Source organism: Ornithodoros turicata, chromosome 1 (genome assembly GCF_037126465.1).
Source record: "Ornithodoros turicata isolate Travis chromosome 1, ASM3712646v1, whole genome shotgun sequence".
Lineage (NCBI taxonomy): Eukaryota > Metazoa > Arthropoda > Arachnida > Ixodida > Argasidae > Ornithodoros > Ornithodoros turicata.
In genome coordinates, this window is record NC_088201.1 from 49,335,882 (window position 1) to 49,362,981 (window position 27,100).

Genomic DNA, 27,100 nt, shown 5'->3' on the forward strand with positions numbered 1-27,100 from the left:
GTGTGTTCGTCTGTGTGAATGTGGGAGCGACTGGCAGCAATGTAAGAGAGAATGTGCTGAAGGTGAGTGCGTGTCCCCACACTCCCCGTGTTTCTAGCGTGGCTTGGTAGGTTGAAGAGAGGGTAGCCAGCATGGTGTCAGCTGGTAGCATCTCTGACCGGCAATCTGGCTGACGGTGCCTTTTCTTCAACTATAGGCATTATTCGACGGAAGTATACGTATACTTCATATTGAAAACGAGCACGCAAAACGAAGACGGATAGCACACACACGGATTCGTTTCGCGTGCTCGTTTTCAACATTGACTTTTATCAGCTTGCCAGACTTCCTACACGTGCCAACTTCGTATACTACTTCGCTACCACACAGACGTTGTTTTTCGAAGGCGTCATCCACACCTGTTCTTGTGCAATGATTTTGTAGTGGAACAGCATATGTCTGTGGCCAAAGCCTTTTACAAATCTCGGGTACGCTGCAAGTCTATGATTGTTGTTATCTTTAATGCTATTGTTATGCTTAGTGTTATCGCTTGCTAAGGACCAGCGTTAGCAGCTTTTTGAAATTCCTGTCGTAAAAAGGTCATTCCTGTTCCAGTGGAGGTCTTGGTCCTCAAAATGTCCTCTACTTAATTACAATTCGTTCCCCTAATTTTTTTTTACTAGGTGTTTCTCCAGCAAGTGCATTTTCTGTGCGAAGTCTGGTGCAACAGAGGACGAGACATGAACGACAGAATAATCCAGGGTTCGGAAAAACCCGGGTTTTTTTAAAAAAGCCCGCCCCAGTGGGTTTTTTCGGGTTTTTCGGGTGGGTTTTTCGGGTGCTGGGATTTGTTTTTTTCGAACTGCTGCATATGACACGCAACAGCCGTTCTCCACCTATTTTTCATGTTTCTGGAAGAAATAATTGTTTGCCGCTGTAGAATTTACGGTAAAGGATTGGATTGGATTGGATTGGAAAAGAAAGAAAAATATGGAGAGGTTAGTCCCGACCCAGTCAGAACTGGCTACTCCAAAACGCGTTTGTTGGTAAACAAAAAGAAAGAAAAAGGTCAGCTACGAAAAATAGGACAAACAAACAAACAACCAAGGAACCAACCAACGGAACCAACGGTAAAGGAATCTCCGAAGCAGTCGTCCCTTTTCCTTCTTTTCTTTTTTTCCCCTTCGTTTCTGTATTTCACCCGCGTGTGGGCTTTATTGGGTTTTTCAGCCCGGGTGGACCCAAAAAAACCCGGGTGGGTTTTTTTAAACTGGGTCCATTCGGCGAACCCTGGAATAATCTCTCTTGGTCTTAGTCAAGATTTACGTCGGATTGCCCGAAGGCGATAGCAGGCGCGTTACGCAGATGACAAAAAAAAAAAGGAAAAAAAAAGATGTCTATATATTTGTACCCTTGTGCTTCAGACAGCTCCTTCCAATGGTAAAAAAAGAAAACGAAAGAAAAAGACGTACTCGGAAATGTACCTAAAACGGTTGTTTTGCGCACATTTCTTTATCTCTCCCACTCTTTTTTTTTTTTTTTTTAGAAACACCATGAGAGTCACCCACGCAAAAATGGTGGTGATGGTAGCGGTCCACAGATGCCGCTGTACACTCCCATTGTTATTGGCATGTTTATGTTCGCCGCCCTACAAGGGGGAACTGCGGAATTCGTGTCGGGTCTTAGACACAGGGTTGTCCGTAATATTAAATCTGAATTTTCTAATAAACTACGAGGTGGATTTGAACGAAATTTGTGGCGTTTGTATACTGAGCACCCAGGCTGTCAAATGAGCCAGCAGTATAAAATTGTATGCCTGCTGCGTTACAGTACCTTTAATACAAAACTTTCAGTCTGAGTGTTCTTCGGCGGGAGGCAAGCGACTCCCGTTTTAATATTTGCTTCATTTCTGTGTCTTCCCGACCATACCGACTTCGGATGAACCTAGCTGCCCTGTTCTGAATGTGTTCTAATTAATTATTTAATTAATGTCACTCGAGCAGGATCCCAGACAGCGCAGGCACGTTCCAAAATAGGTCGGACACATATTAAATAACCCGTTTTCTTTAAATTAGGGTGCAACACCTTATGTTTCGCTGAATAAAATTTTGGAGCTCTTCCTACTTTTAGAACCACGCCACCCACAAGAACCGTTCAGTTCCATGAACAGTCAGCGGGCAACGTGGCTGGATGGTCAGACTTGTACGTAACGCGTTACAACTAATTGCGTTACTGGAAAGTAATTACTTTTTGAGTAATTTTTGAATAATCCATCACTTTTACTTTTCGTCTAGTCTTATTCATAGACCAAACCACCCCTCAGGCTCTATCACAGCCTTTCCTATCTGCTTTGCTTTCCACTACAATAAGTGGAGTTCCTTGTAAGAGCATTCCGCGCGGTAGCTGCTCATATCCTACAAACACCCATTTCCACCGACGTCCCAAATCAACCACTAGCTCATTTCCTCAGAAAAAGTGTGCGGAGGTTCTGGGCTTTCGGTTGATGTGCGCACGCGGGTGGCAGTAACCCACATCCCCCAAATGCCCTTTTCATCCGAGCACCCAGAACCACCGAAAGCCTTCTACTGGGGCACAACTGAAGTAAATTATTTAAGAGACCCAAAATGACCATTTGGACATCCTTGCCCAAATAAACTTGTTTGACATTAATTTTATCTCTGTTGCGTCGTCATGAGAAGTTTCTCTTTGAGCACGAATGAAGCGCGTTCAATGAAGTAGTCGTTCAAAAAACACGCTATTCACCAGCTGAAACAGCCATTAGAAAAGCTTGCAAAGAGTAAACGTGAATGAAACCGTGTTGAAACATATCCTCTAATCTGTCAATCTCCCCAGAAGGCGCTTGAGGTTTGTTTGTTTCCCCCCGTCCCGCTATGTGTTCCAACCGATTGTATCTCATTACGGCCGAAGTCTCATTACGGCCGAAAGTCTCAATACGGCCGATAATCCTTTAATCCCCAAGTGTCTCATTACGGCCAAAGTCTCAACACGGCCGAAGGCAGTCTCATTACGGCCAAATGTGAAAATGTGTATTGTAACGTGCATTGATATGCAATGTCGCAGCCAGGTATGGATATATATTCAGCAGGGTATAAGCCATGCCCTGTGCCCTTAGGGCCCTTATCATATTTATATACACATATTGCGAGACAAACGGTATGTTATCATACCACAGCACAATGCAACATATTGCGTAATGTGTACTCCCAGAAGGTAGTGTTGATGTTGCTGTGAAGCAGGCTACTATGTGGAGTTAGCTACTTGTAGAGAGCTAGATGAATATTGGCTTTGTTGTGACGCTTTTGGAGCCATCCTACAGTCACTGGCCAAGACGGAACACCTATCTCAGTCGATGTCAGTTTATTTCCATTCGCCTTACAATTGTACAATTCTTGCTTCTGGAATGAATAAACCTGCAAGAAGCGAAGAGCAACCATGAATAGGCTAGAATATTTAAAAAAAAACAAAAAAACAAGCATTTGTCTCTACATGGCTGGTTTTAATGTGCACAAGCTGCACATGTGTTGATACGTGTCTGTTATTTCATACAAGGTTAACATAAATCTTCATCTAGACAAAAGAATGACAAGCCTTAAAAATGTGACTTCCAGGTAAACACAGAGCATGACCATGATATGAATATAGGTCCAGTAGTTCCTTCCCTTAATGGAAACATGTGAATATCAAATAGTGATACATTACAATTCATGAAATGATGCATGCATAACTTTCCATTTCTGGTTTCTTTTTTATAAAGGTAGTGCACGAATTAACATTCGTGCACTACTACAAAATTTCTCACTTCACAACAGAACCTTATGATGATCTTAACAGCTCACCTCTTCGGCCAGGACTCCCTGGGCAGCAACATCCTATTAGCCATGTTGTTTTTCTTTTTCGGAATCCTCCGTGCAGCCACATACCATGCCTGGAATGGAAAACCAGCTATAAATAACAATGTATTTGAATGACTTCCTCTTGAAGTATTTATTCTAATCAGATATGCTTTTGTGCCTAGTATGGTGCGCGAAGGCACATAAGTACAACATTTGCAGACGTTCGACGTAAGCAGTTCAAGGAGATCAATTCAAGTACGCCGACTTGCGCTTTTATTTTTGAAGAAATACGACGACAAATTTTAACAAATTAAATATGGCTCACAATGATACGAGTAAATGCTGCTGTACGGTGATGCACTGTCGGTATCTTATCGTCTTCGAATAAATTTGTTGTTCCTAAACGCGCAACCAACTAGAACCAACGCAAACCTACGAACAGATACCGAGTTACATCTATTACAGGCACTTCGGCTGTTTTGATTCATTTAAATTACTCGTATGAGAATCCAACTATGTGTGGACAGCACACTACTAATCCAGACAATCTACGAAAGCATTACTCACCAGAATTCGTGCTGGACTTGGTCAACACTGCGCGAGTACGTTGGGGCTGTGGCGATTCATTCAACTCGATTTTTACCGGAACAACAGGCGCTGCTCGAAAGACAACGACGGAAAATAGAGAGCCGCTATAAAGTCCGCTAATTTGCACATTACAGCACTACAAAACTATGAACTATGAACACGTCGTAAACAGCAACCACCCGCTCACACAAGAAACGAGGTACCCAACGTTGCTAGACACCATCCGAACTCCAAAGTGAGAGTAGTAAAACAACAAGGTATCAAAACACGAAAGGAAGAGTATTGATCCCCCCTCCCTTCTATAGCATGCAAAACGTGATTTGCGCTGAGATGAACATATATGTTCATGACGCGAGTAATTTTCACTTTTCACTGATCCAAAGGAGGTCACGTGGGATTGCTTGACGGTTGCGAAATTAACAGCAATGAAAATGGCGAAACGAAACTTGTGAATCGTGCATTTGCTCTTCATGGTAGCTGCCAGAAAATCGAATCAAACTTATGGGACACTGGATTACAGGTATGTTGGCATCTTTTTCATTCCTGCATATCATTTCACATTACACTATACGTGAATACATGGTGTCATGTCTCACGATGCTGGGGAAGTAGTTGCATGGGGAAGTGTGCATGGTTGTAGACTTTTAATTTTTGATCGCGTAATCGAAATATCGGCACCTTTCGCATTGTGGCTTGCATGTGACCAACCAAGTGCTGTTCCCTTATTAGCGCTTCCTGCAAACGACAAAACGAAACATGTGGGAATGTATATTTTTGATTACTCATATATAACAAGAAAATGTATCGTTTCCAGGTTGCTGCCACTACTCCATGTGCCCGCAATTGTCTTGCGTGTATGATTACACTAACGACGTCGCCCACCACGGCGGAAGTGTTTTGCGTACACGCGTTTCAGCATGAAGCCTGCAGGTAACATCTGATGCTTACCCTTCGGGTATTCTGAATTTACATATTGTAGCTTACAGGAATTCCGAATGCCCAGAGTGACACACACTTATAACATTGTGACATCAGTGCAGTGGCATAAGCCCTAATGTAGTGCCCCACGAAAATGAACGAGGGGCAGTGGTTTATCCAGAATCCCAAGCACGAGAGGGGTGTTGGAAAAAATTGTGGGGGGAGGTCATCATTATAGTTACGTCATTACAGCTTAACATATCATTACAGACGTATCTGAAGCTGAAATCACAAGGGCACCCCCTGTAGGGGGTGCACAGACAAAAAAGTTAGGGGGGTGTAGGGGGGTCTGGGTAAAGCACTGACGAGGGGGACTCCTCCACCCCATGTCAAGCCTCATAAAGCACCTCCTGAAATATTTTCCTGGCTATGCAGCTGCATCATTATGACGTAATTGTCATTGTTGTCCATAATTCTTGAATATGTTTTGAATATATGGAAAAAAAGTCTGCTTGACAGCATATGTCTCATGGTCATCATCAAACGAAAGCATATGTCATTTTGTTTTGTGGCTTATGTACTTTTTTTAAATTTCAGGTGGACGTAAATTGTAGAAGCAGCTAGTGGGGGAGAAGATCATGGTCGTAGGTCATGTGGCTCCTGGAGCTCCCAGTGGGAGCCCTTGTGGAGTACTTTTCAGAACACGCACACAGTTCGCTCACAGAACCAACGAGTAGGATGTTGCTTGAATACTGAGAGAAAATGGCGTAACACATACAAATATCGTGTGACACATATGACAATAAAAACATTTTTCACGAGGGATGCATGAAACACTGTCGCAATATTGTGTGCATGAACCATTGTGTGTGACACAAGCCGTGGGGGCACACCGCCTCGGACACATTTTTGGGAAGCATAAAACACAGTATATACATAGCTAATATGGTGGATGCTTCTTTTTTCTTTTTGGCCGTTATGAGACATCTTCGGCCGTAATGAGACTACCTTCGGCCGTATTGAGACTTTGGCCGTAACGAGACACTTGGAGATTAAAGGATTTTCGGCCGTAATGAGACTTTCGGCCGTAATGAGACTTGGGCCGTAATGAGACTTCGGCCGTAATGAGATGTTACCGTTCCAACCACAGAACATACAATTTCCACCATGTCCTTTCCTTGTGCCTCATGACGCGATTGTATCTCATTACGGCCGAAGTCTCATTACGGCCGATGTCTCAATACGGCCGAAAGTCTCAATACGGCCGATAATCCTTTAATCCCCAAGTGTCTCATTACGGCCAAAGTCTCAATACGGCCGAAGGCAGTCTCATTACGGCCGAAGGCAGTCTCATGACGGCCAAATGTGAAAATGTGTATTGTAACCTGCATTGATATGCAATGTCGCAGCCAGGTATGGATATATATTCAGCAGGGTATAAGGCATGCACTGTGCCCTTAGGGCCCTTATCATATTTATATACACATATTGCAAGACAAACGGTATGTTATCATACCACAGCACAATGCAACATATTGTGTAATGTGTACTCCCACAAGGTAGTGTTGATGTTGCTGTGAAGCAGGCTACTATGTGGAGTTAGCTACTTGTAGAGAGCTAGATGAATATTGGCTTGGTTGTGACGCTTTTGGAGCCATCCTACAGTCACTGGCCAAGACGGAACACCTATTTCAGTCGATGTCAATTTATTTCCATTCGCCTTACAATTGTACAATTCTTGCTTCTGGAATGAGTAAACCTGCAAGAAGCGAAGAGCAACCATGAATAGGCTAGAATATTAAAAAAAAAACAAAAAAACACACAAGCATTTGTCTCTACATGGCTGGTTTTAATGTGCACAAGCTGCACATGTGTTGATACGTGTCTGTTATTTCATACAAGGTTAACATAAATCTTCATCTAGACAAAAGAATTACAAGCCTTAAAAATGTGACTTCCAGGTAAACACAGAGCATGACCATGATATGAATATAGGTTCAGTAGTTCATTCCTTTAATGGAAACATGTGAATATCAAATAGTGATACATTACAATTCATGAAATGATGCATGCATAACTTTCCATTTCTGGTTTCTTTTTTATAAAGGTAGTGCACTAATTAACATTCGTGCACTACTACAAAATTTGTCACTTCACAACAGAACCTTATGATGATCTTAACAGCTCACCTCTTCGGCCAGGACTCCCAGGGCAGCAACATCCTATTAGCCATGTTGTTGTTTTTCTTTTTCGGAATCCTCCGTGCAGCCACATACCATGCCTGGAATGGAAAACCAGCTATAAATAACAATGTATTTGAATGACTTCCTCTTGAAGTATTTATTCTAATCAGATATGCTTTTGTGCCTAGTATGGTGCGCGAAGGCACATAAGTACAACATTTGCAGACGTTCGACGTAAGCAGTTCAAGGAGATCAATTCAAGTACGCCGACTTGCGCTTTTATTTTTGAAGAAATACGACGACAAATTTTAACAAATTAAATATGGCTCACAATGATACGAGTAAATGCTGCTGTACGGTGATGCATTGTCGGTATCTTATCGTCTTCGAATAAATTTGTTGTTCCTAAACGCGCAACCAACTAGAAACAACGCAAACCTACGAACAGATACCGAGTTACATCTATTACAGGCACTTCCGCTGTTTTGATTCATTTAAATTACTCGTATGAGAATCCAACTATGTGTGGACAGCACACTACTAATCCAGACAATCTACGAAAGCATTACTCACCAGAATTCCTGCTGGACTTGGTCTTGGTCAACACTGCGCGATATACGTTGGGGCTGTGGCGATTCATTCAACTCGATTTTTACCGGAACAACAGGCGCTGCTCGAAAGACAACGACGGAAAATAGAGAGCCGCTATAAAGTCCGCTAATTTGCACATTACAGCACTACAAATCGATATATGAACACGTCGTAAACAGCAACCACTCGCTCACACAAGAAACGAGGTACCCAACGTTGCTAGACACCATCCGAACTCCAAAGTGAGAGTAGCAAAACAACAAGATATCAAAACACGAAAGGAAGAGTATTTATCCCCCCTCCCTTCTATAGCATGCAAAACGTGATTTGCGCTGAGATGAACATATATGTTCATGACGCGAGTAATTTTCACTTTTCACTGATCCAAAGGAGGTCACTTGGGATTGCTTGGCGTTTGCGAAATTAACAGCAATGAAAATGGCGAAACGAAACTTGTGAATCGTGCATTTGCTCTTCATGGTAGCTGCCAGAAAATCGAATCAAGCTTATGGGACACTGGATTACAGGTATGTTGGCATCTTTTTCATTCCTGCATATCATTTCACATTACGTTATACGTGAATACATGGTGTCATGTCATGGGTGTCGTGTCTCACGATGCTGGGGAAGTAGTTGCATGGGGAAGTGTGCATGGTTGTAGACTTTTAATTTTTGATCGCGTAATCGAAATATCGGCACCTTTCGCATTGTGGCTTGCATGTGACCAACCAAGTGCTGTTCCCTTACTAGCGCTTCCTGCAAACGACAAAACGAAACATGTGGGAATGTATATATTTGATTACTCATATATAACAAGAAAATTTATCGTTTTCAGGTTGCTGCCACTACTCCATGTGCCCGCAATTGTCTTGCGTGTATGATTACACTAACGACGTCGCCCACCACGGCGGAAGTGTTTTGCGTACACGCGTTTCAGCATGAAGCCTGCAGGTAACATCTGATGCTTGCCCTTCGGGTATTCTGAATTTACATATTGTAGCTTAGAGGAATTCCGAATGCCCAGAGTGACACACACTTATAACATTGACATCATTGACATGACATCAGTGCAGTGGCATAAGCCCTAATGTAGTGCCCCACGAAAATGAACGAGGGGCAGTGGTTTATCCAGAAACCCAAGCACGAGAGGGGTGTTGGAAAAAATTGTGGGGGGAGGTCATCATTATAGTTACGTCATTACAGCTTAACATATCATTACAGACGTATCTGAAGCTGAAATCACAAGGGCACCCCCTGTAGGGGGTGCACAGGCAAAAAAGTTAGGGGGGTGTAGGGGGGTCTGGGTAAATCACTGACGAGGGGGACTCCTCCACCCCATGTCAAGCCTCATAAAACACCTCCTGAAATACTTCCCTGGCTATGCAGCTGCATCATTATGATGTAATTGTCATTGTTGTCCATAATTCTTGAATATGTTTTGAATATATGGAAAAAAAAGTCTGCTTGACAGCATATGTCTCATGGTCATCATCAAACAAAAGCATATGTCATTTTGTTCTGTGCCTTATGTACTTTTTTTAAATTTCAGGTGGACGTAAATTGTAGAAGGCAGCTAGTGGGGGAGAAGATCATGGTCATAGGTCATATGGCTCCTGGAGCTCCCAGTGGGCTCCCTTGTGGAGTACTTTTCAGAACACACACACAGTTCGCTCACAGAACCAACGAGTAGGATGTTACTTGAACACTGAGAGAAAATGGCGTAACACATACAAATATCGTGTGACACATATGACAATAAAAACATTTTTCACGAGGGATGCATGAAACACTGTCGCAATATTGTGTGCATGAACCATTGTGTGTGACACAAGCCATGGGGGCACACCGCCTCGGACACATTTTGGAAAGCATAAAACACAGTATATACACAGCTAATATGGTGGATGCTTCTTTTTTCTTTTTGGCCGTTATGAGACATCTTCGGCCGTAATGAGACTACCTTCGGCCGTATTGAGACTTTGGCCGTAACGAGACACTTGGGGATTAAAGGATTTTCGGCCGTAATGAGACTTTCGGCCGTAATGAGACTTGGGCCGTAATGAGACTTCGGCCGTAATGAGATGTTACCCATGACGCGTGGACCTACATGAGCTTCCGCTGACAGTGCTGCTTCCGTCAGCGACGTGCATACGAATGAAATTCATTTTCGAAATATCTCTCTGTTCGGATCACTTCTTCAACGCCGCGACCTTATTTATACATTTCCTTTGTAAGCTTCACTGCTGAGCTTGGACGGGTAGAAATGACATGAGATGTACACACCGAGTTCCGTGTCATTTCTACCCATACAAGCTCAGCTTCTTTAATGTGGATTTCCTACACCAGCTCTCATTTTTGTATCCGTCGTATCTGTTACATCTCGAGGGAGAATTATTAAGCACGGGAACAAAAGAAGCTGTAGAAGGCAGCGGACCGCATGCATTACGTTACAGAATGCACATTTCGAACACCGGATGAGCAGCAGCCAGGGACCCACGTGACGGCAAGGGTCACGTGACCCTCTCTGGTCAGTTGTAGGAGGTACATTGGATTCCAGCACACTTTGGAATCGTTCACCCTTCCAACTCTCCCTGAAAAACGGGGGAAGCGCGTCCTTTCAAGTATCCCGCTTTCGGTGGTACTGGCCCCTCGGATGAAAAGAGCGTTTGGGGGATGTGGGTCACTGCCAACCGCGTGCCCAGATCAACCGAAAGCCCAGAACCTCCAAACACTTTTTCGGAGGAAATGAGCTTTTGGTTGATTTGGGACGTCGGTGGAAATGGGCATTTGTATGTACAGTAGGTCAAGCTTCGGACATAATAAGTCACATGGAATTTCCAAATTAGAAGGTTGCGCATCTGAGCATTTCTATTCTGAAGACCTCGAGGGTCAACGCCTTGGAAGGATATGCACAGAGAGGTTACTAAGTTCGCTAGTTGCGATTGTCCTCCCTCTTCGACACTGCCCATGTGGACTAGCTTTCGCAGCTCTCCTCATGTATCACCATGACTTCAGCTTTTCTGAAATGTTGATGGCAATGAAGAGAAAATGCGAAAATAATGTGTCGTTTAAATGCATAATGTGTTTACGCAAACAAAAGTTCCTATCCTGTTCAAAAGCGACGAACTCCAATCTCTAAAAGCTGATAAAGGTATGTGTAATTTCACGAACTTTAAGTAGCGACATACGTATATTGTCGGAAGTAACGGTCAAAGTAACGCGTTGCCTTTTCTAGCCGTAACTTGATTACAATTTTAGCCGAGTAATTTGTAACGGTAAAAAATTACTTTTGTCACCAGGGTCATAGTAACGGCAATCAATTACCCTTTTCGAGTAACGTGCACAACGGTGGCTCTTGCATATTTACATGGAGATTCCATTTTTTTGCCTTTATTTTTCCCTTTTTTTCCTGGGAATAGCAAGCCGCCATACCGGTGACTAACCTTTCCCTCTTATTTTTTATATATAATAAACATATTCCCCCCATTTTTTTTCTCCTATCATCATCATAATCATGGAGATTCCCTACTGACCAGATGGCTGTTTATGTAGTGGACACGTGAGCACACTTTTTAGGAGTCAGATTCATCTTCCATGCTGTGCACCAAGCTCGAACACGCACAACATGTCTTTGTAAGTGGCCGGCATCATGTACTCTTGTTGTATAAAACACAGTCATCAGCAAACAAACGCATGCAAGAGGAAAGTCCCAAGGTAATGTCATTAACATAAATGTATGTGCTTCAACAGCTTGGGGCACATATTTCCACTGTCACACTCTCCTGATGTGCAACCATCATTTCCTTTTCTGTGTAAATACGAGATCGTTTGCCTTTCCACGAATCCCAACGAGTCCAAGCGAAACAGAATCTCCCTTGCACGCTTTCCTGGCTCTGCACTGAGGCGCTCTCAGATTGCAAGGTTCTTACGTTCTTACCCTGGACGACAGGATATCGCGTTCCGCGTGACCTTCTGTGGCGCCACCTCCTCAAACGTCACCAGCGTTGCTGTCGATGTCCTACGAAGACCGAAACAGCTGTCCACTGCTGGTATGGCGACGTTTGAGCATTTCACCAATAACACGTCCGAGCGCAGCGATTGCGGTAATAGCATTAAATCGCGGGGAGACAGGACAAACTGTAAATGAACTGGCTGTGCGAATGGCGTAAGGTGGGGCAAGATGAGACACGGGGCAAGACGCGACATTTTTCACTCGACGCCGCCTGTCTCAGAGACGCGTTGCTCCATGCACTTGAAACTTTACTCCTATAGGTGGCTCCGCATGTTAGCGTTATTACGCATGAGAATTGTCCGGATTGGTGTATGCGTTGAAAAGAAAAAAATCGGCTACTTCTGCCTGGAATGTAAAGATCCGCCAAAAAGACGCGATTTTTTTGTAGTCCTTTTTCTTGTAATCTGTGCAGCAGCGTTTCCCAGGCTTTTTCTGTCAATGTAAGTTCACATCCTATTTCCTTATTCATTAATCTAGACATGTGCAAAATATGGGCACTCTTGGTTATTCGGTGTTGAACAGAAAATTTAGTGCATCCGATGATATGCACGCGACAATTTAAATTTAATGTAATTTAGAAACTGATAAGTCAACTATTATGTGGCTTTATGCTCCTCATAGATTTGTTTTTTGCATATTGCCTAGGATTTTCCAGGAAATTTTCCTGTTTCCTAGGATATTTCCAGTAAAGCAGAAGCGCGTGCAAAACCGAGCGACCAGCGACACATTAGAGTGGCGTTGCCTTGTTTGCAAAGGACGGTGGAGCAAAATAGCCCGGTTCTGTGTGGTTTTATTGCGCATCATGTGGGCGGTGGGCTCAAGGGGCTTGTGTAGGGGCCCACCACGGGCTTTACTTTGTCTGCTTGGATTGCAAAATCTAATTTGTGTAGTTCATTTCCTCGGCGTGTCTCATCTTGCCCCACGCGACGTCTCGTCTTGCCCCGATGGTTGGGGCAAGATGATACACTCTGCATTTTCGAATTTCTTCTACTGTGTTTATTTTAGACGGGCTACGTCCGTCCTGCGTTTATACTTCAGAAGCTCTAGACCCCCGAGAATGTGCCTATGGCTAGTTTTTTTGTGTTTTTTTTAACACGAAAAATAAAAATCACACGTTCAGTTGCAAATTTCTGTCTCATCTTGCCTCACCTTACCCTATACAGGGTGTCCCAGCTAAATGCGAACATATGCTTCAAAAATATATATATCACTTTTTTCGAGATGAAATCAATTGCAATATGGCATATGCTGAAGGGCACTCCTTAGGAGGGCATTAACAGGCAAAAATCCGTTCGCTAGATCGTCCGCCAAAAATTCGTGAAGGAACACCTTTTTTTTCTTCTTTATTTTGTTCATTGCGCATCTTCGGAGACGCGTTTTTCCTTCACTCCCAATGTGAGAGGGTGAAAGAGCACGCTGTCGCCTCTTGCGTCCTGGAAAAACATTAATAGAAAACAGAAAATGGAACCCAAGATAAGGGCAGTTCCGATAGAGTCACCCGATACACTCGTTTTTGTTTTGTTTCTCATCTTCCAGGTATGAGACGGCACTGTGCTCCTTCACCCTCTCACATTGGGGGTGAAGGAAAGACGCGTCTCCGAAGATGCGCAACGAACAAAATAAAGAAAAAAAAGGTGTTCCTTCACAAATTTTTTGCGGACGATCTATCGAACGAATTTTTGTTCTGAAAACGGTTCCGGTATCAGGTGACCGAGGGGCCAACCTTTTATAATTAAAAAGTTAATTATTGAAAGTTCATTAAGACATTGCTTTACGAGTTTGCTAATGCCCTCCTAAGGGGTTCCCTTCAGCATATGCTATACAGCAGTTGATTTCATCTCGGTAAAAGTGATATATGTATTTAAAAAAAATATGTTCGCATTTAGCTGGGACACGCTGTACATCGCTGATTAACACAAAGAAAGACGAAGAAAAACGCGTTCGAGGCGCAGGTTTTGGCTGTGCATCCAGTGGCACGGTGAACAGCGGTTTTCAGCTCAACGCCGACAAAATTTCGATATTTAACCGGAATTTCACCGAACTGTCACACAATTGTTCAGAGTTCGTTGACAATCCACTCAAGCCGCGACTGCGCTAAAGACGGATGATGTGGTTTCGGTTACCGAACGTGTAGCGACGCATTCGCAGACGAGCGTACCTCGAAAGCTCCGCATGTCGCTTTGCAGCTGTTCTACTATTTATAACGAGAGGATAGAGAGGTAGCAAGCGAGCTGGTGGTATAGATCCATAAGTTAAAAACTCGAGATTGGGGGGACAAAAAACGACAACACAGACAAAGTCTCACAGACACAGACCTCGTCTGTGTTGTCGTTTTTTGTCCCGCAGTCTCGGGTTCGCTACTATTTATGTTCGTCGCTGTTACCGCAACGTACAAATTCCAGCGCGCAGCCCGCAATAGCATTAGTAGTAAAAGCTGCTATGATGTTCGAACTTTTACGAATATTCGAAAACTTCGAATACCAAATTTTCGAACACTAATCGAAAACCGCAAATATATTCGATTCGTATTCGAAATTTCTAATGTTGGCACACCTCTGGAAACGAATGAATAAAGTTGTCGTCAGCACTCAGAAACAACCGTGTGACGCGCTGGAAGCTCTTTCTTTTTTGGAAACCTTGGCATCGGTAACTGAAGAACTTGAAAGCTGAAAGTGAAGCAGTCGAAGCAGAGTACTTATTGCTCCACATCCACGGACACGCATTTATCTTACGTTTTCCTCTATGCACTCTCACATTCACACGCAGACGGTATAGTACACGTAACCGGCAATCAGGAAGGTGTGGGTTCGATTCCTACCACCGGCCCTCGCTGACTTTTCGTCAGCTGCCGTCCCTGAGAGCATTGCTTGGCGGCTTGTGAGGGTCCTAATGATTGTTGAGTAAGCCTCTGCAATTTACGTCACTATTACTACAGTCGCCTGAATATCAAGTGACGCTATATACAGCTGTACACCGACAACTGATCGCACGCGTTCACAGGACACACGTTGTAGCACGGCAGAGGTGATAACTGGCATTCGTCGTGACAGCCAGCTCCAAGTACTTATCTATTTACAGTGAAAAGAGCTCATTCCCAGGACAGAGTTTCTAGTTCGTGTGTTGCTCGTCTTTTTATCAGAGAGCGCACTGACACACTCGAGTGCAGGGGCGGATGAAAAGGGGGGGGGGGGAGGAGGCCGCCCTCACCACATCAAAATGCAAGGTTTTTCACGACTCATGTCGTCTCACCAGCTCCGGTGGCGCAGCGGTAACGCGTGCGCTTGGAGACTGGGAGGTCCGCGGTTCGAATCTGCGGGCCGGCTGTGCCGTCTGGGGTTTTTCCTGGGTTTCCCTCAGATGTGTAATAGGCGTATGCCGGCACAGTTCCCCTGAAGTCGGCCCATGGACGCAGCTATCCTCCCCCCGAGCGGATTCCGCTCGGTCTTCCACTTCACCCTTTCCTCTCCTCCTCTCCACCACCTTTCCCTTCCCGAGAAACATGCCGCCTAATCAGGCAGGCAGACCTCTCGGTTCCTCCCAACGACACTCCTCCTCCTCCTCCTCCATGTCGTCTCGACTTTGTACACATTTGGTTCAGCGGAAAAATAGAGGTTCAATTGCTTTTGTGCAACAGTGAAAGATACAAGACCCCTCACAGGTCGTGGGGCATCATTGCAACACTGGACAGATAGTCCTGCCCAGAGCCGGCTCTGGTCCTGCCTGGACGCGCCGTATTTTCTGAGGCCGCAGCTCCTATCTGGAAATCGTGTTTTCTTCATATCACGGTTGCATCAGCATACTACTTTGTACCGTTATTCCGTGGTCTTTTGTAACGTCATTTCTACATTTTCTCTTGTCTGGTAAGAGTTACGAAATGCCAGTGGCGTAGCCAGACCTCCAAGGTAGGGGGGGGGGGGGGGGGGCTGGATACGAAAACTCGCCTGCTCACCACTGATCCTGTGTGCGACAACACACATACTTGTGCACACTGCAAGCTGCGGATGAAAAAAAAAAGTTGATTTGGACGTTCACAATACGATTACATGTATAGGCTGTCATGACCAACGAGGTGGCGTCACGAGATTGGAAGTATTTTGAAAAGCTCATACTTTGAAAACCATTCAAGAGTGCCGCTTAGATAGACGCCATGAACTGCAAGAACTTTCGCGATCGTCACACTGATCCCCCCATATGTTCTCCTCGGATTTGCACGATTTGTGTGCGTCGGTCCGTTGCAGGTAGGGGGGGGGGGGGGGGGGGGGCTCGAGCCTGAAGTGTCTTGTCCCAGAGGGCACCGCTCATAAAGCGAGGGAATTCGTATATCGGAAGTTCATAAGTCGACGGTTGAGTGTATATCTTCTTTGGTGCCCACACTGACTGGCAAAACGTTACACTACAAACACTTCACCAGCATAACAAGCCAACTATTTCCCCATACAATTGTGCCTGCCAGCGAGCGTACTGGATGATGCAAACTACGGGGCAGGATTGCGCCATGGGGTGCACCAACTTTTACCGGTTTCAGCCAAGATGGGCACGTGTTCCCTATGTCACACGCTACAAGATGCAAAACTAGCGAGGGCCCTTCATTATTAATGGCAAACGTATTCTACAAATAGAAAGTGAAGTCAGCCAAGCGGTATACACGTGTGTCCGTAGCGGTACACGTGGTGCTTTCGCTTCTGTCCCCTCTCTTCCCTGTCTCTCCCACGACCGTCTTAGTGTGACATTTTAATAGAGTGTGATGATAGCTTTGATAAGCCCTTCGGGTTTGGTTAGATCCACTCCTCGGGAAGACGGTGATAAAACAACAAACAACTTTATTACAACTTTTATTACATTGACAACTTTATTACAACAACAATTATTATTTATATTACATTTATTACAAGACGGTGATACATTGCAATCGAAAATAGAGAACGCCGATGCAGAGCGAGCAGTCGGAACTGGGCAGAGAGAAGTTGAATAAAGAAGAAGAAGAAGAAAGCTAATTCCATGCATATTGCCTATCGTAAATCACGATTATGCGGTAGAACCTTGCAGTAGCACGGTACAATCCATGGTGCATACGCGGATTTTATTCGGGAGCAGTCCTGTCAGGGTGAATTAAAAAAAATAATGAATTGTAGTATAGGGAAGTCATAACAAATGGAAACGAGTGGGGTCCCGCCACCTTCCAGTCCGTAGAATGACACAGAGAATGACCATGGAACCAGACCCTTTTGATGGTACTCGAATTCCTACAGGTTTTCTTTTTCTTTTTTTTTTTATTGAGTGTTTACGCCGCGAAGCAACTGTGGCTATGAGCAGCGTACAGACGTGGACAGATGGAGAGAGGACAGCAGGAAGGAGTGGGGGATAGGGGAGCTTACAGGTTCGCAGAACATCCACAACAAAGTCAAGCCAAACATTGTCCGTAGTTTATGTACGTTCATTACGAATTGGCGTAAGTACCCTATGCATACTCACTTGATGGGAAACCTGTGCCTTGAGTGACTACACTGAACGAACACATCGAATCGTTGGTTAATTCGTGCTTGAAAATGACTGGGTATGGTATCCCGTCTTACAGAGAAATAAGTCCCCTTATTCCATTGTGCGTCTTTTTCACTGCTTTGTTAGAAGCAAGTTGGATTTTTCATCCAGGGGCCAGAAAAAAAAAAAAAAAAAAGTACCCTTTTACTGTTAGTGATATGGCACCATTGTCGCTGCTTCAGGCCTTTTACAATCGAAGTTTATCTCATATTATCTCCTGATGCTTTTGTTAACCTTTTTATGTGCTTCACCTTGTACGACCAGTGTGCATCACCGTACCAAGGCGAATGCTGTTGGTGAGGGCAAGAAAATAAAGTTATTATAACAGCTGCCTACGTAGTGATAAACGAGCCCTAACATTACAATTTTGAGTGACATTTTGCCAGTGTTTCTGAACCGTTATTTAAAGGAGCGGTCGTATCTGATTACCCATGTATGAAACCGATACCACTGTGTTCGGCATCGGCCGAGAATCTACTTGGCCTTTTTTTTTTTTTTTTTTCTCTCTCTCACCCTCTCTCTCAACACCCGGCGTGTGCTCTTGTCATGTATTCCGTCGAATAGCAGTCAAACTACTCCACTATTTCGCGTGGGTTTTCTATACCGTGGTCTGTGGTCCGCGAGGAATAAAATTACACTGGAGTTTCGGTTTCGACTGGAACGGATGTGATATGTTTTGGTTCAGCTCCGGGTCAGTTCAAAGTATGGTTCCAAGAGAGCAGCAAAATAGGTTCAGTTTCGTTCCGGTTCATCACCGAGAGGGGAGGCATCGATAAGGAGGAAGGCATCAATAAATGCGCATATAACGTTTTTCTTTCCCCCCTTTTTTCGGTTCCGCTTCCAGTTCTGTTGGGTAATCTGGTAGGAGTCAGGGTGACCGGCCACATTGGATATTTTGCTTCGATGATTTCGCATGTAAAAGAAGGCGCACATTACGCGTTCATTTCAATCAACACCGTAATCTACCATCGGCAAAATATATTTTTAAGTGGATGAGAGTCAAAATGCAGGCTGACTGGTGCAACATGATGCACAATGAAGCCCTGAGACAGGGGAACGCACGAGAATTTGTCGTGTCCGTCTGTGTGTTCCTCTCTCTCGGGGGTTTCATTTTCCATTATACTTTTTAAGATTTCTAGCGGGAGTTGCGCAACCTAATTCTTGAGAGTCCACATTTCCACAAAAGTTGCTGTCGATGTCTCTCAGGATTTACTTCTAAGAAGATTGTGGACAGTGTTGAGGGTCAGGTTTCACCTTCTGGCTGTCAATGTGAAAGACAATTGTTCGCTTCGCTTATAACGAACTCCTCATCGAAGTGTTACCGTATTCAAAAATGAGTTGGTGATGTCGGAAGGGATATTTTGTGTTTGAAGTTCATTACGGCAGACCGCGGAGCAATGCGCGGATGCAAGAAGAGTTTGGAAGGTGCCATCCGCCCCGTCGTTGTATCTGTTTTGATCAATGAAGTGCTGTTGAGGACACGGTTAGCTAAAATCGCCTGTCAGTACTTCGCCGTCCCATATTACCTCTGTTGCGCTTGAAAGTGTTGTGATTTATTTTGACGCATAACGACGGTGAGATTTCCTTATTTGAAACGCTGTTTCTGACGGAATCTCCAAGAAAGGACTTTACCGATATTATGCAATCCATAATGGAATTCAAAACTGTTTTGCTGTCAAATTTTCAAAGCTTGAACGGTTCTGACCTTTAACCAAATTTTGTCACCGATTTTCAGTCCATACGCTAAAGCACGTGATCGAGCTCGTGTTCTGTCATTATTATTCGGGAAAATATCTCGATGACTGCCAAGAGCAATCATTAATAAAGATAACTGTGACGGAAAGCGGAGAATGACAGGAAATTCTATATCAATTTAGGGTTCCAGGTTTTCGGAGTTTATTATTTTCCGGGAAATCCGAGTTTTCTCAGTTAATATCCGAAATTCCGAGAAAAATTTGCGACTTATGTGAATGGATGGTACACTAAAGAGCGCGGCAGAACTGGTGTGCGATGTCTTCAGCGTCGTCTTTACGTTTGCGTTCACGAGTGATGCAGTCCGCCAGAGAAGCTTGCTGATACAGGGAATGACCTGCAACGCGCCTTTGCCGTCAGTAGTGCGTGAGACGACCGACCAACGATGCACTCTCACGATACAAAGTACAAATCTTACATTACATAAAAAATAAAACAAAAAGAAAACACGTGCGTTGTACAAGGAATTACTTTCCTGTGTCTATCCGTGGTATCTTCAATTGAATGTGGCGTTCAGTTTGCGGTGCTTCCAGTCGCAGGGCAGCTTCCACTTTCGTCCCATCTCGCTGATTGCGCCATAGCTTTCAGAATGACCACTTTGTGCCACTTGTGTTCCATGCTTCATTGTAGTGTTAACAGCGGCATGACCGCTCGTTGGGGGTAGCCAAGGTCGTGCTGAAGACTGGGAGGTGGTGGGTTCGAGTCCTACCACCGGCTGTGTTGTCTGGGGTTTTCCCTGGGTTTTCCGAAGACTTTCCAGACGAATGTCGGGACAGTTCCCCTGAAGTCAGCCCAGGACGCGTACTAATCCCCCTGTCCCGCACTCCTTCCTGCTGTCCTCTTCCATCTGCCCACGTCTGTACGCCGCTCATAGCCACTGCCGCTTCGCGGCGCTCACACGAATGTAAATATAAAATAAAAATTGTAGTGTTTCGTTCACGTGGAGCACAAGCAAAATGTGACCTTGACTGCCGAATTCTGGGCTTCTGGGATCTCTAAAAACCGGAGTTTTTCGGATAAATACGAATTGCCGAAAATTTTACCGCCGTATGTTTTCCGCAGTTTTTCGGACTAATCCGGAGACCCTGTATACAGTATGACCGTGAGCTGTGTTGCGCAACGCAAACATCATACTGATTCCTGCAGGGCACAATTAAGACGATGCCATATGCGTATGCATGATCTCTGCACTTTTCCGCTTGGAAAATTGATTGTTTGAGATATTAGTTTTTACTACATCTCAAGAAGATTTTATGGAAACTTATATGTGTTATGATAGGAAGTATCGAATAAGCTAGGTTTCTGATACCATTCCGTAATATTAATGGGTCTAGGATTGTGGATCACCTTGCTTCTCTGAAAGTGTCCTGCGCCCCAGGTCATTCTATGCAGCTTATTTGCAACGTTTCGACGCCCAAAGTGCAGGTTTTTTCATTTTCCTTTCTTTTTTTAAAACCCGGAACTGGAAACGTGCCGCCCGCTCAGAAAATGTATGATGGGAGAACCCCACAGACTATGGTGGCGATCACTGCGAAGAGCGCGTGTACGCTCGTGCAGCTCGGGATGGGATTATATATTTATTTACGTATTTTAGGGGTACAAGGTTTTGATAAGGTTTGTACAGAGAGCGTTCTCATAGTTGAAACAAGTTCTGGGATCTCAAGTTATTACCATGTTTTGTTATCATATTTTGTTAACAGCTCTCTATAACAAATGTATAGATTAAACAGTCCAAATATTTGTAATACAATACAGTGAAATACCTATACATTTTCCTTGATTTCCGCGGGCCGATTATCAGTTAATTTGTTCATTATTACAGGTGTGCGAATATTGAAATTTTCGAATACGAATCTAATCCGAATATATGCAAAATTGCCCTTCGAATATCGAATTGAATATCACGTCACAGGATAACGGCTTCTAAGAGTAACAATCAAGACCCGTTAAACTAACATATCGTCACAGTTGTGTGCTGCTGATCCTTCGAAAAATGCATCAGGACACACTTGAAAGAGGCTAATAAGGAATATGTATTGTGGAATAAACGTAACGTACAAGGAATAAACGTATTGTGTAAGGTATATGAATTAGTGTATTGGCGTAACACTAGACGTACATGCTTATTTGCACATGTACAGCCAAATTATTGTTACAGTGAAACAGGTGTTGTTGTCAGAGGTAAACTGAAAACCATAAAAACAATTTGCACTTCGAAAATCCTTCACGGACACTGAAAACCTGCGTTAACATTGTAAGTGCCGGTGAAACAGACAGACAGAATGGAAATAAAGAGTAATGGAAGTTATGACATGTTCAGAATATGGGATGGTAAACTGATGAGCACATCTAAGCTCATAAGTTATCAAGAAGGAAAATGAATGTGTCAAGTGCTCTTCTCTTGCACTGGCAACGCCTTACGCATTTGTCGTTTTGACGCGAAAATCGCTGTCGGTTTCGGGAAACTCGATTATCGCTGTCATCGCACACGTCAATGATTCGATTACATATCGGTGATGACTGATTCAAGCTTCGGAGTATAACAATGCAAAAGGTCACTACCACAAACGGAAACTGAACAGCGCGTTCGAGACGCGGGTTTTGGCAGCACACGAAGTGGCACGGTGAACAGCGGAGTTCTGCTCAATCAGCAAAACAACGACAGCTGTAGACCTCACACGAATGTTCAGAGTTCGTTGGCAATCCACTAAAGCTGCGACTGCGCTGACGATGTGTGGAGCGTACCGCGGTTTCACAACACTACTGTGTACTAGTTTCGGCTTCTGTTAGCGAACGTGTAGCGACGCACTCGGAGATGAGCGCAACAACCTCGAAAGCTCCGCGCGTCGCTCGGAAGCTGTTCTACTATTCATGCGCTGTTTTTTTATTGCAACGTACGAATTCAACCGCGCCATTCGCAACAGCTTGGTAATAAGCTGTTGTGACACGAATATCAAAATATGATGAAATGATATGATTCGAAAAAAATCGAATATCAAATTTCCGAATAAGAATGCGAATATCGCAGATGTGCTCTTCGTATTCGAAATTCCGGATATTCGCACACCGCTTTTAACATGCGCAACGATTACGATGTGCGTAAGAAGAAAACATAACGAAGTCGGAAAAGGGGGGCGTTTATCTGGTTCTGGTACGTTAGCAAGTATAATGGAGACTCCAATAGTCAGTACAACGAATCGGCTGTAAGATAAGCCTTCCGGTCCTTCCCTTTGTCTGTGCAGAGCGAAGTCCAACAGTGCATGCTTACGATGTCTGCTTTGGGATTCTTTCAGAACGGTATCGCAATGGCGGAATACAAGGATGTGGTGGTTGTAGGTGAGTTACGAGTTTGAGTTCTGAGTTTGTTGTTTGAACACGAAGGGACAGCCACAACACGAAGTCTCAAAAAGAGACTTCGTGTTGTGTCTGTCCCTTCGTGTTCCTTAGTCTCGGGGTTTTTACATTATGCATCATCTTCACCAGCTCGCTTGCTTCCTAGCCATTTCTTCATTGTTGTTTGTGTTCAGGCAGGGCCGGCGTCTACGGGGGCAGGGGGAGCACCAGTCCCCCCTGAGCCCACCTGAAGGGGCGCATAAAAGACCTATCGGGAAGCAAGAATATGGGGGGGGGGTCTCAAATTTCCCACTTGTCACCCCCGAAGGCGACATGTAGGCACCGGTACTGTGGTCAGGGCTTAGTTATGTTGGGGCATAAAAAAAACAAAAAAGAAACCTATCTCTGACAGTGAGGCAGCTGTTTTCGCGAATCGCGCAGCTTAGTTTTAACAGTGCCGCTCTGATAAGCGTGTTGTTTAATGTGTTTGCTTTTGTGATGACTGGGGTACAGGTAATGCAGATAAGTAGGCCATACATGTTGTGTACATGTTTATGTGTATCCGGTCCAGTTATACAGCTATTCGCATCGTATTCGGTTTGGCTTTCAAATAATTCGCACATATGTCTAAGCATTGTTACTTGAGTTGTGAATCTGTTGACAGTGCTCATTAACAACAGTGTACATCGAGTTTTGATACCGAGGGTTATATTTTGCAGCAACACGATTGCAGCACACTGAATGCTGTATCGCTGGGAACCGGTTCATCTTCTTCTTTTTTCTCTTAAGGCAACGGACCATCTGGCATTACTATGTCCTTCCTACTGGCTGGAAATTGGCCCTATTATACTGCTTCCAGTCACCCCAACACCTATCTCCATGCCAGGCTGGATGAAAAGAGGGATGTCTCACTCGTCGAATTGGTACGTACATTACTACGAAGAAATTGTGTATTTTGTAGTTTACCTCTGACACCGTTAGTGGCTGAACACTCTCACTGGAAACAGAGGCTCCAGCAAAAAACTTCTGTCAGATCTATAGTTATAAAAAATCCAGAGGAAAAAAAAAAACTATGTACATTACATACAACTTGCCTTTGATGCACATTTACCATAGGGCTCACTTGTATTTAGTTACCGGAAGTTAGGAAACCTTTCCCTCAGGCAACATAGCCTTGAAATTAAGACAGAAGCTGAAAAAGAATATGATAAAGATCATGCAACCAAGGCTCCTTTGTAAAGTGGCTTGTTGGTAACATCTCATTATGTTCATAGTCTTGTTATACCCAAAGTGTGTCATCCTGGTGAAGCGTTCCGCAAATTTCCAAATTCCCGTTCTGGCCAAGAAAACATTGTCTGTGTGCTTCATGTGCCAAATGTACTTCAAGTAAAGTACAAAGTACTTGGGCAAAGTACTTCAAGTACTCATCAAGTACACTGCCAATTTAATTTGTATCACTTTACATTTCACTGCTTAGTAGCTATACATCTTGCTACTTTGGCATAACTTTAGCCAACATTCTTGGCGAATGTTATGAAGCCATAAAGTCCTACTGGTTAAGTGCTAACCCATGAATATGAAGTGGATCAAATTGCATAATTTTGAAGTTACATGTACAGAGGCAATCAGTCATCTGTGCTGTGATTATGCAAAATAGTATTATATCCTGATCAAGATCACCCGCCTAGTGGGGTGTTCCAGTACTAATCTTCAGGTATGACAGGCTAGGAAATATCGGGAAAAAAGAGCACAAGCCAAGAGAGATTATGCATTTCTGGGCATTCCTTGTTGCTTTGTGAAATACAACATGTTTAAAAAAGGAATCTGAAGAAAATAAAAAAAGATGAAGCACAATGTGAGCCTTCATTTTTATACGACTGTGATTTGTAGCAATGTAATCCATGTGACCAATTAAAAAACGTAAAATGTAAAAATGAGAAGTGAAAGTAGTCTTTCATACCGTTACTTTACTTCATCATGTAATCCAATCACACATTGTACTATAGAATGATTATGAATTGCCAATGAAGGCCAGGGAATTGCCAAGAACCATGCATTGGAAGAACTGAAATGACAATTGACCAAGTCATGGTGCTGCCGGTCGCAGTGTCATAATGTGTGCGTGTCTTTGCATTGCGTGTCTTTGCTCAACAATGGATTTTCTTCAACAAATGTGCTCTTGAAAAGCACAAAAATCGTTTTTGGTAAAATGCCAGACTGGGACTGTTTGTGCTGCATCCCACTAAAAGTGCTAAATTTTTGGCAAGCAGACGAAAACACACAGATAGTGATATCTGTGTGTTTTTGTTCTCTTGTTGTCATTTTAGCGCTTTTAGTAGGGTGCATTTTTGATACCTTTTTTTGTCCGGAGTCCAAGTTTGGGTACTTGAGTGCTTGATGGATAGGTACTGTGAAAAAAGTACTTGAAGTACAGTACAAAGTACACAATTTGAAATGTGCTTAAAGTAAAGTACAAGTACTCAGAAATGTACTTAAAGTAAAGTACAAGTACTCAGAAATGTACTTAAAGTACTACATGAGTACTTGGTACATCAAGTACTTCCCCTCACTGTCTGTGGGTTGGCCAGTCAGTACGACATTATTCATGCAATATGACAGTGCCTTCTGACAGCATAATTCTGCAAGTTGGAGAAAGAGTAGCTCAAGTGCTGGGATTCCCTCTAAATGGTGCTTGCCTCGGCAGTTTGTCTTTTGCGGAAGCAATGTTTTGTGAGGTTAGCACCTCAAATGATTTTGTAAAAGTTTTCCTGATCTGGATTTGCATGAACTCAGTGGACAATAAAGAAACAGGAGGCTGGAATTTATATGTGAAAACTGGTGTACAAAAGTACTTTAATGCCACCAGTTGTTTATAGAACTAAATCTGAACAAACTATGCACATGAGAATGTGACAATGACTTCAAGTCAACTGCTCTCTGAATAATGCTCCTCTTTGGCTGATAAATCACATACATGTTTAGGTATATTCCTTACTAATGGAAAGCTGATATTGGGTATGGTAATAATAACAGTAACCACACGCAAAGCTATATTAGGCTCTTTGTTTTGCTCCGATGCACCTAACATTGCTTATTTTTAGTGTGCCTTAGCTGATTCCTCATAAGCGGATCTAATTATTTCAAGTAAAAACCAATACCATTTCACCCATGGCAACACAAATTATCACAAGGACTGCTGGGACCGCTACACAGTTTGGGGCAGCAGTAAAGCACGCATTGTGCCGACCATCTGTCTTTCATACTTTGTGACAAAAATTTTGCTCATGGGAGCAAAAGTTATTTGAAAAATGTTCTTCACTTTGATGCAAATACTGCTCGAAGCAGCTTGAAGGCACTCATCATATTTCAGAGCACGTCACTGGCTGGGAGTCCTGTATGCTGAAACATGCTCAAACATTGCCAAATCATTGTTATTATTGGATTGTGTCCTTACAGGGTATTTTTGCATTGGGAGAAGAAGTTGAGATATCTGCTATATTTCTCAGCCAAACTTTTACAATATGTGCCTCAGATTCTTTCTATGTACTGTCATTCCTGTATTGGGCAAGGCCCGTAATGTTTTTGTCCACATGAGTGAGCACATTATATTTGTGCTGTGAAGAGTTGCCCGCTGTGTTTAGCTATTTATGTTTTTCCACAGCTGAAAACTGAAACAGCTCCGTCACCCTCTTGCATTTCATATCAAATTGACCAAGCATGTGAAGTTGTGATTCTTATTGTACAGGAAGCGTCATGAAGAACATTGCAGTTACAACAGCTGGAAGACAAATGTGAAGCTGTGAGGCATGCACTTTGGCAGCAAGTCACAACCTGATGGGCATCGCAGCACATGAAAAATTGTGTCGGCGGTGCAACTGCGTTAAACGTTATTAATCACCAGAAACATGCACTTTTCACCCTGGTTATAAACTCAAAGGGCTCTGACTGTACCTCAGAGTTGCTTCGTTCAGGTGTGTCGCGTGTAGGTCATGCAGCCGCGAAACTTCTATGTTGATTATACAAGCAAAAAATGGTGTGCAAGTAGCAGACAATTCCATTGTCATTGGTGGTGGTGTCATGTGCTTAGTAGAGGCAACTACAGCACAGTGAGACCCTGTGATATGTACCAAAAATTTGACTCTAAAAACTCGACTGTTGAAAATTCATCTATTTGTCAAAAATTCATCTAACCCGTCCACGCGTGTTGCAGTGTTTACCCTCCAAACTCGGGGTTATGAACTCAATTTGTAACACTTCAACCTGTCAGCGTTGGCATTTCTAATTTTCTTGTGCGGTTCAACAGGTCAGGTTTCACCTCTGTACAGGTACATGCACTTGTCAGCTCTGTATGT

General features: G+C 43.6%; 1 protein-coding gene and 2 long non-coding RNA genes across 8 annotated transcripts in view; 2 read left to right on the forward strand and 1 right to left on the reverse strand.

Moving 5' to 3' along the window:
* Window positions 1–27,100, forward strand: part of LOC135378221 (oxidative stress-induced growth inhibitor 1-like) — a 56,110-nt gene that overhangs the window by 21,235 nt on the left and 7,775 nt on the right. For 4 of the 6 annotated variants that reach the window (XM_064611165.1, XM_064611168.1, XM_064611170.1 and 1 more), the window contains exons 2-3: window positions 22,709–22,751; window positions 23,538–23,671. In XM_064611165.1, coding sequence (XP_064467235.1) covers window positions 22,709–22,751; window positions 23,538–23,671 — 177 coding nt within the window. Of the gene's footprint in view, window positions 1–22,308; window positions 22,619–22,657; window positions 22,752–23,537; window positions 23,672–27,100 lie in introns of those variants that run through there. The other 2 variants (XM_064611169.1, XM_064611166.1) reach the window with 2 other exon arrangements.
* LOC135398803 (uncharacterized) lies at window positions 3,343–4,237 on the reverse strand. Its single transcript, XR_010424140.1, has 2 exons — window positions 3,837–4,237; window positions 3,343–3,410 (listed from the first exon to the last, which is right to left on the reverse strand). It is a non-coding gene; the product is annotated as an uncharacterized LOC135398803 (long non-coding RNA).
* On the forward strand, window positions 8,528–9,801 carry LOC135398806 (uncharacterized). Its single transcript, XR_010424141.1, has 3 exons — window positions 8,528–8,640; window positions 8,949–9,064; window positions 9,663–9,801. It is a non-coding gene; the product is annotated as an uncharacterized LOC135398806 (long non-coding RNA).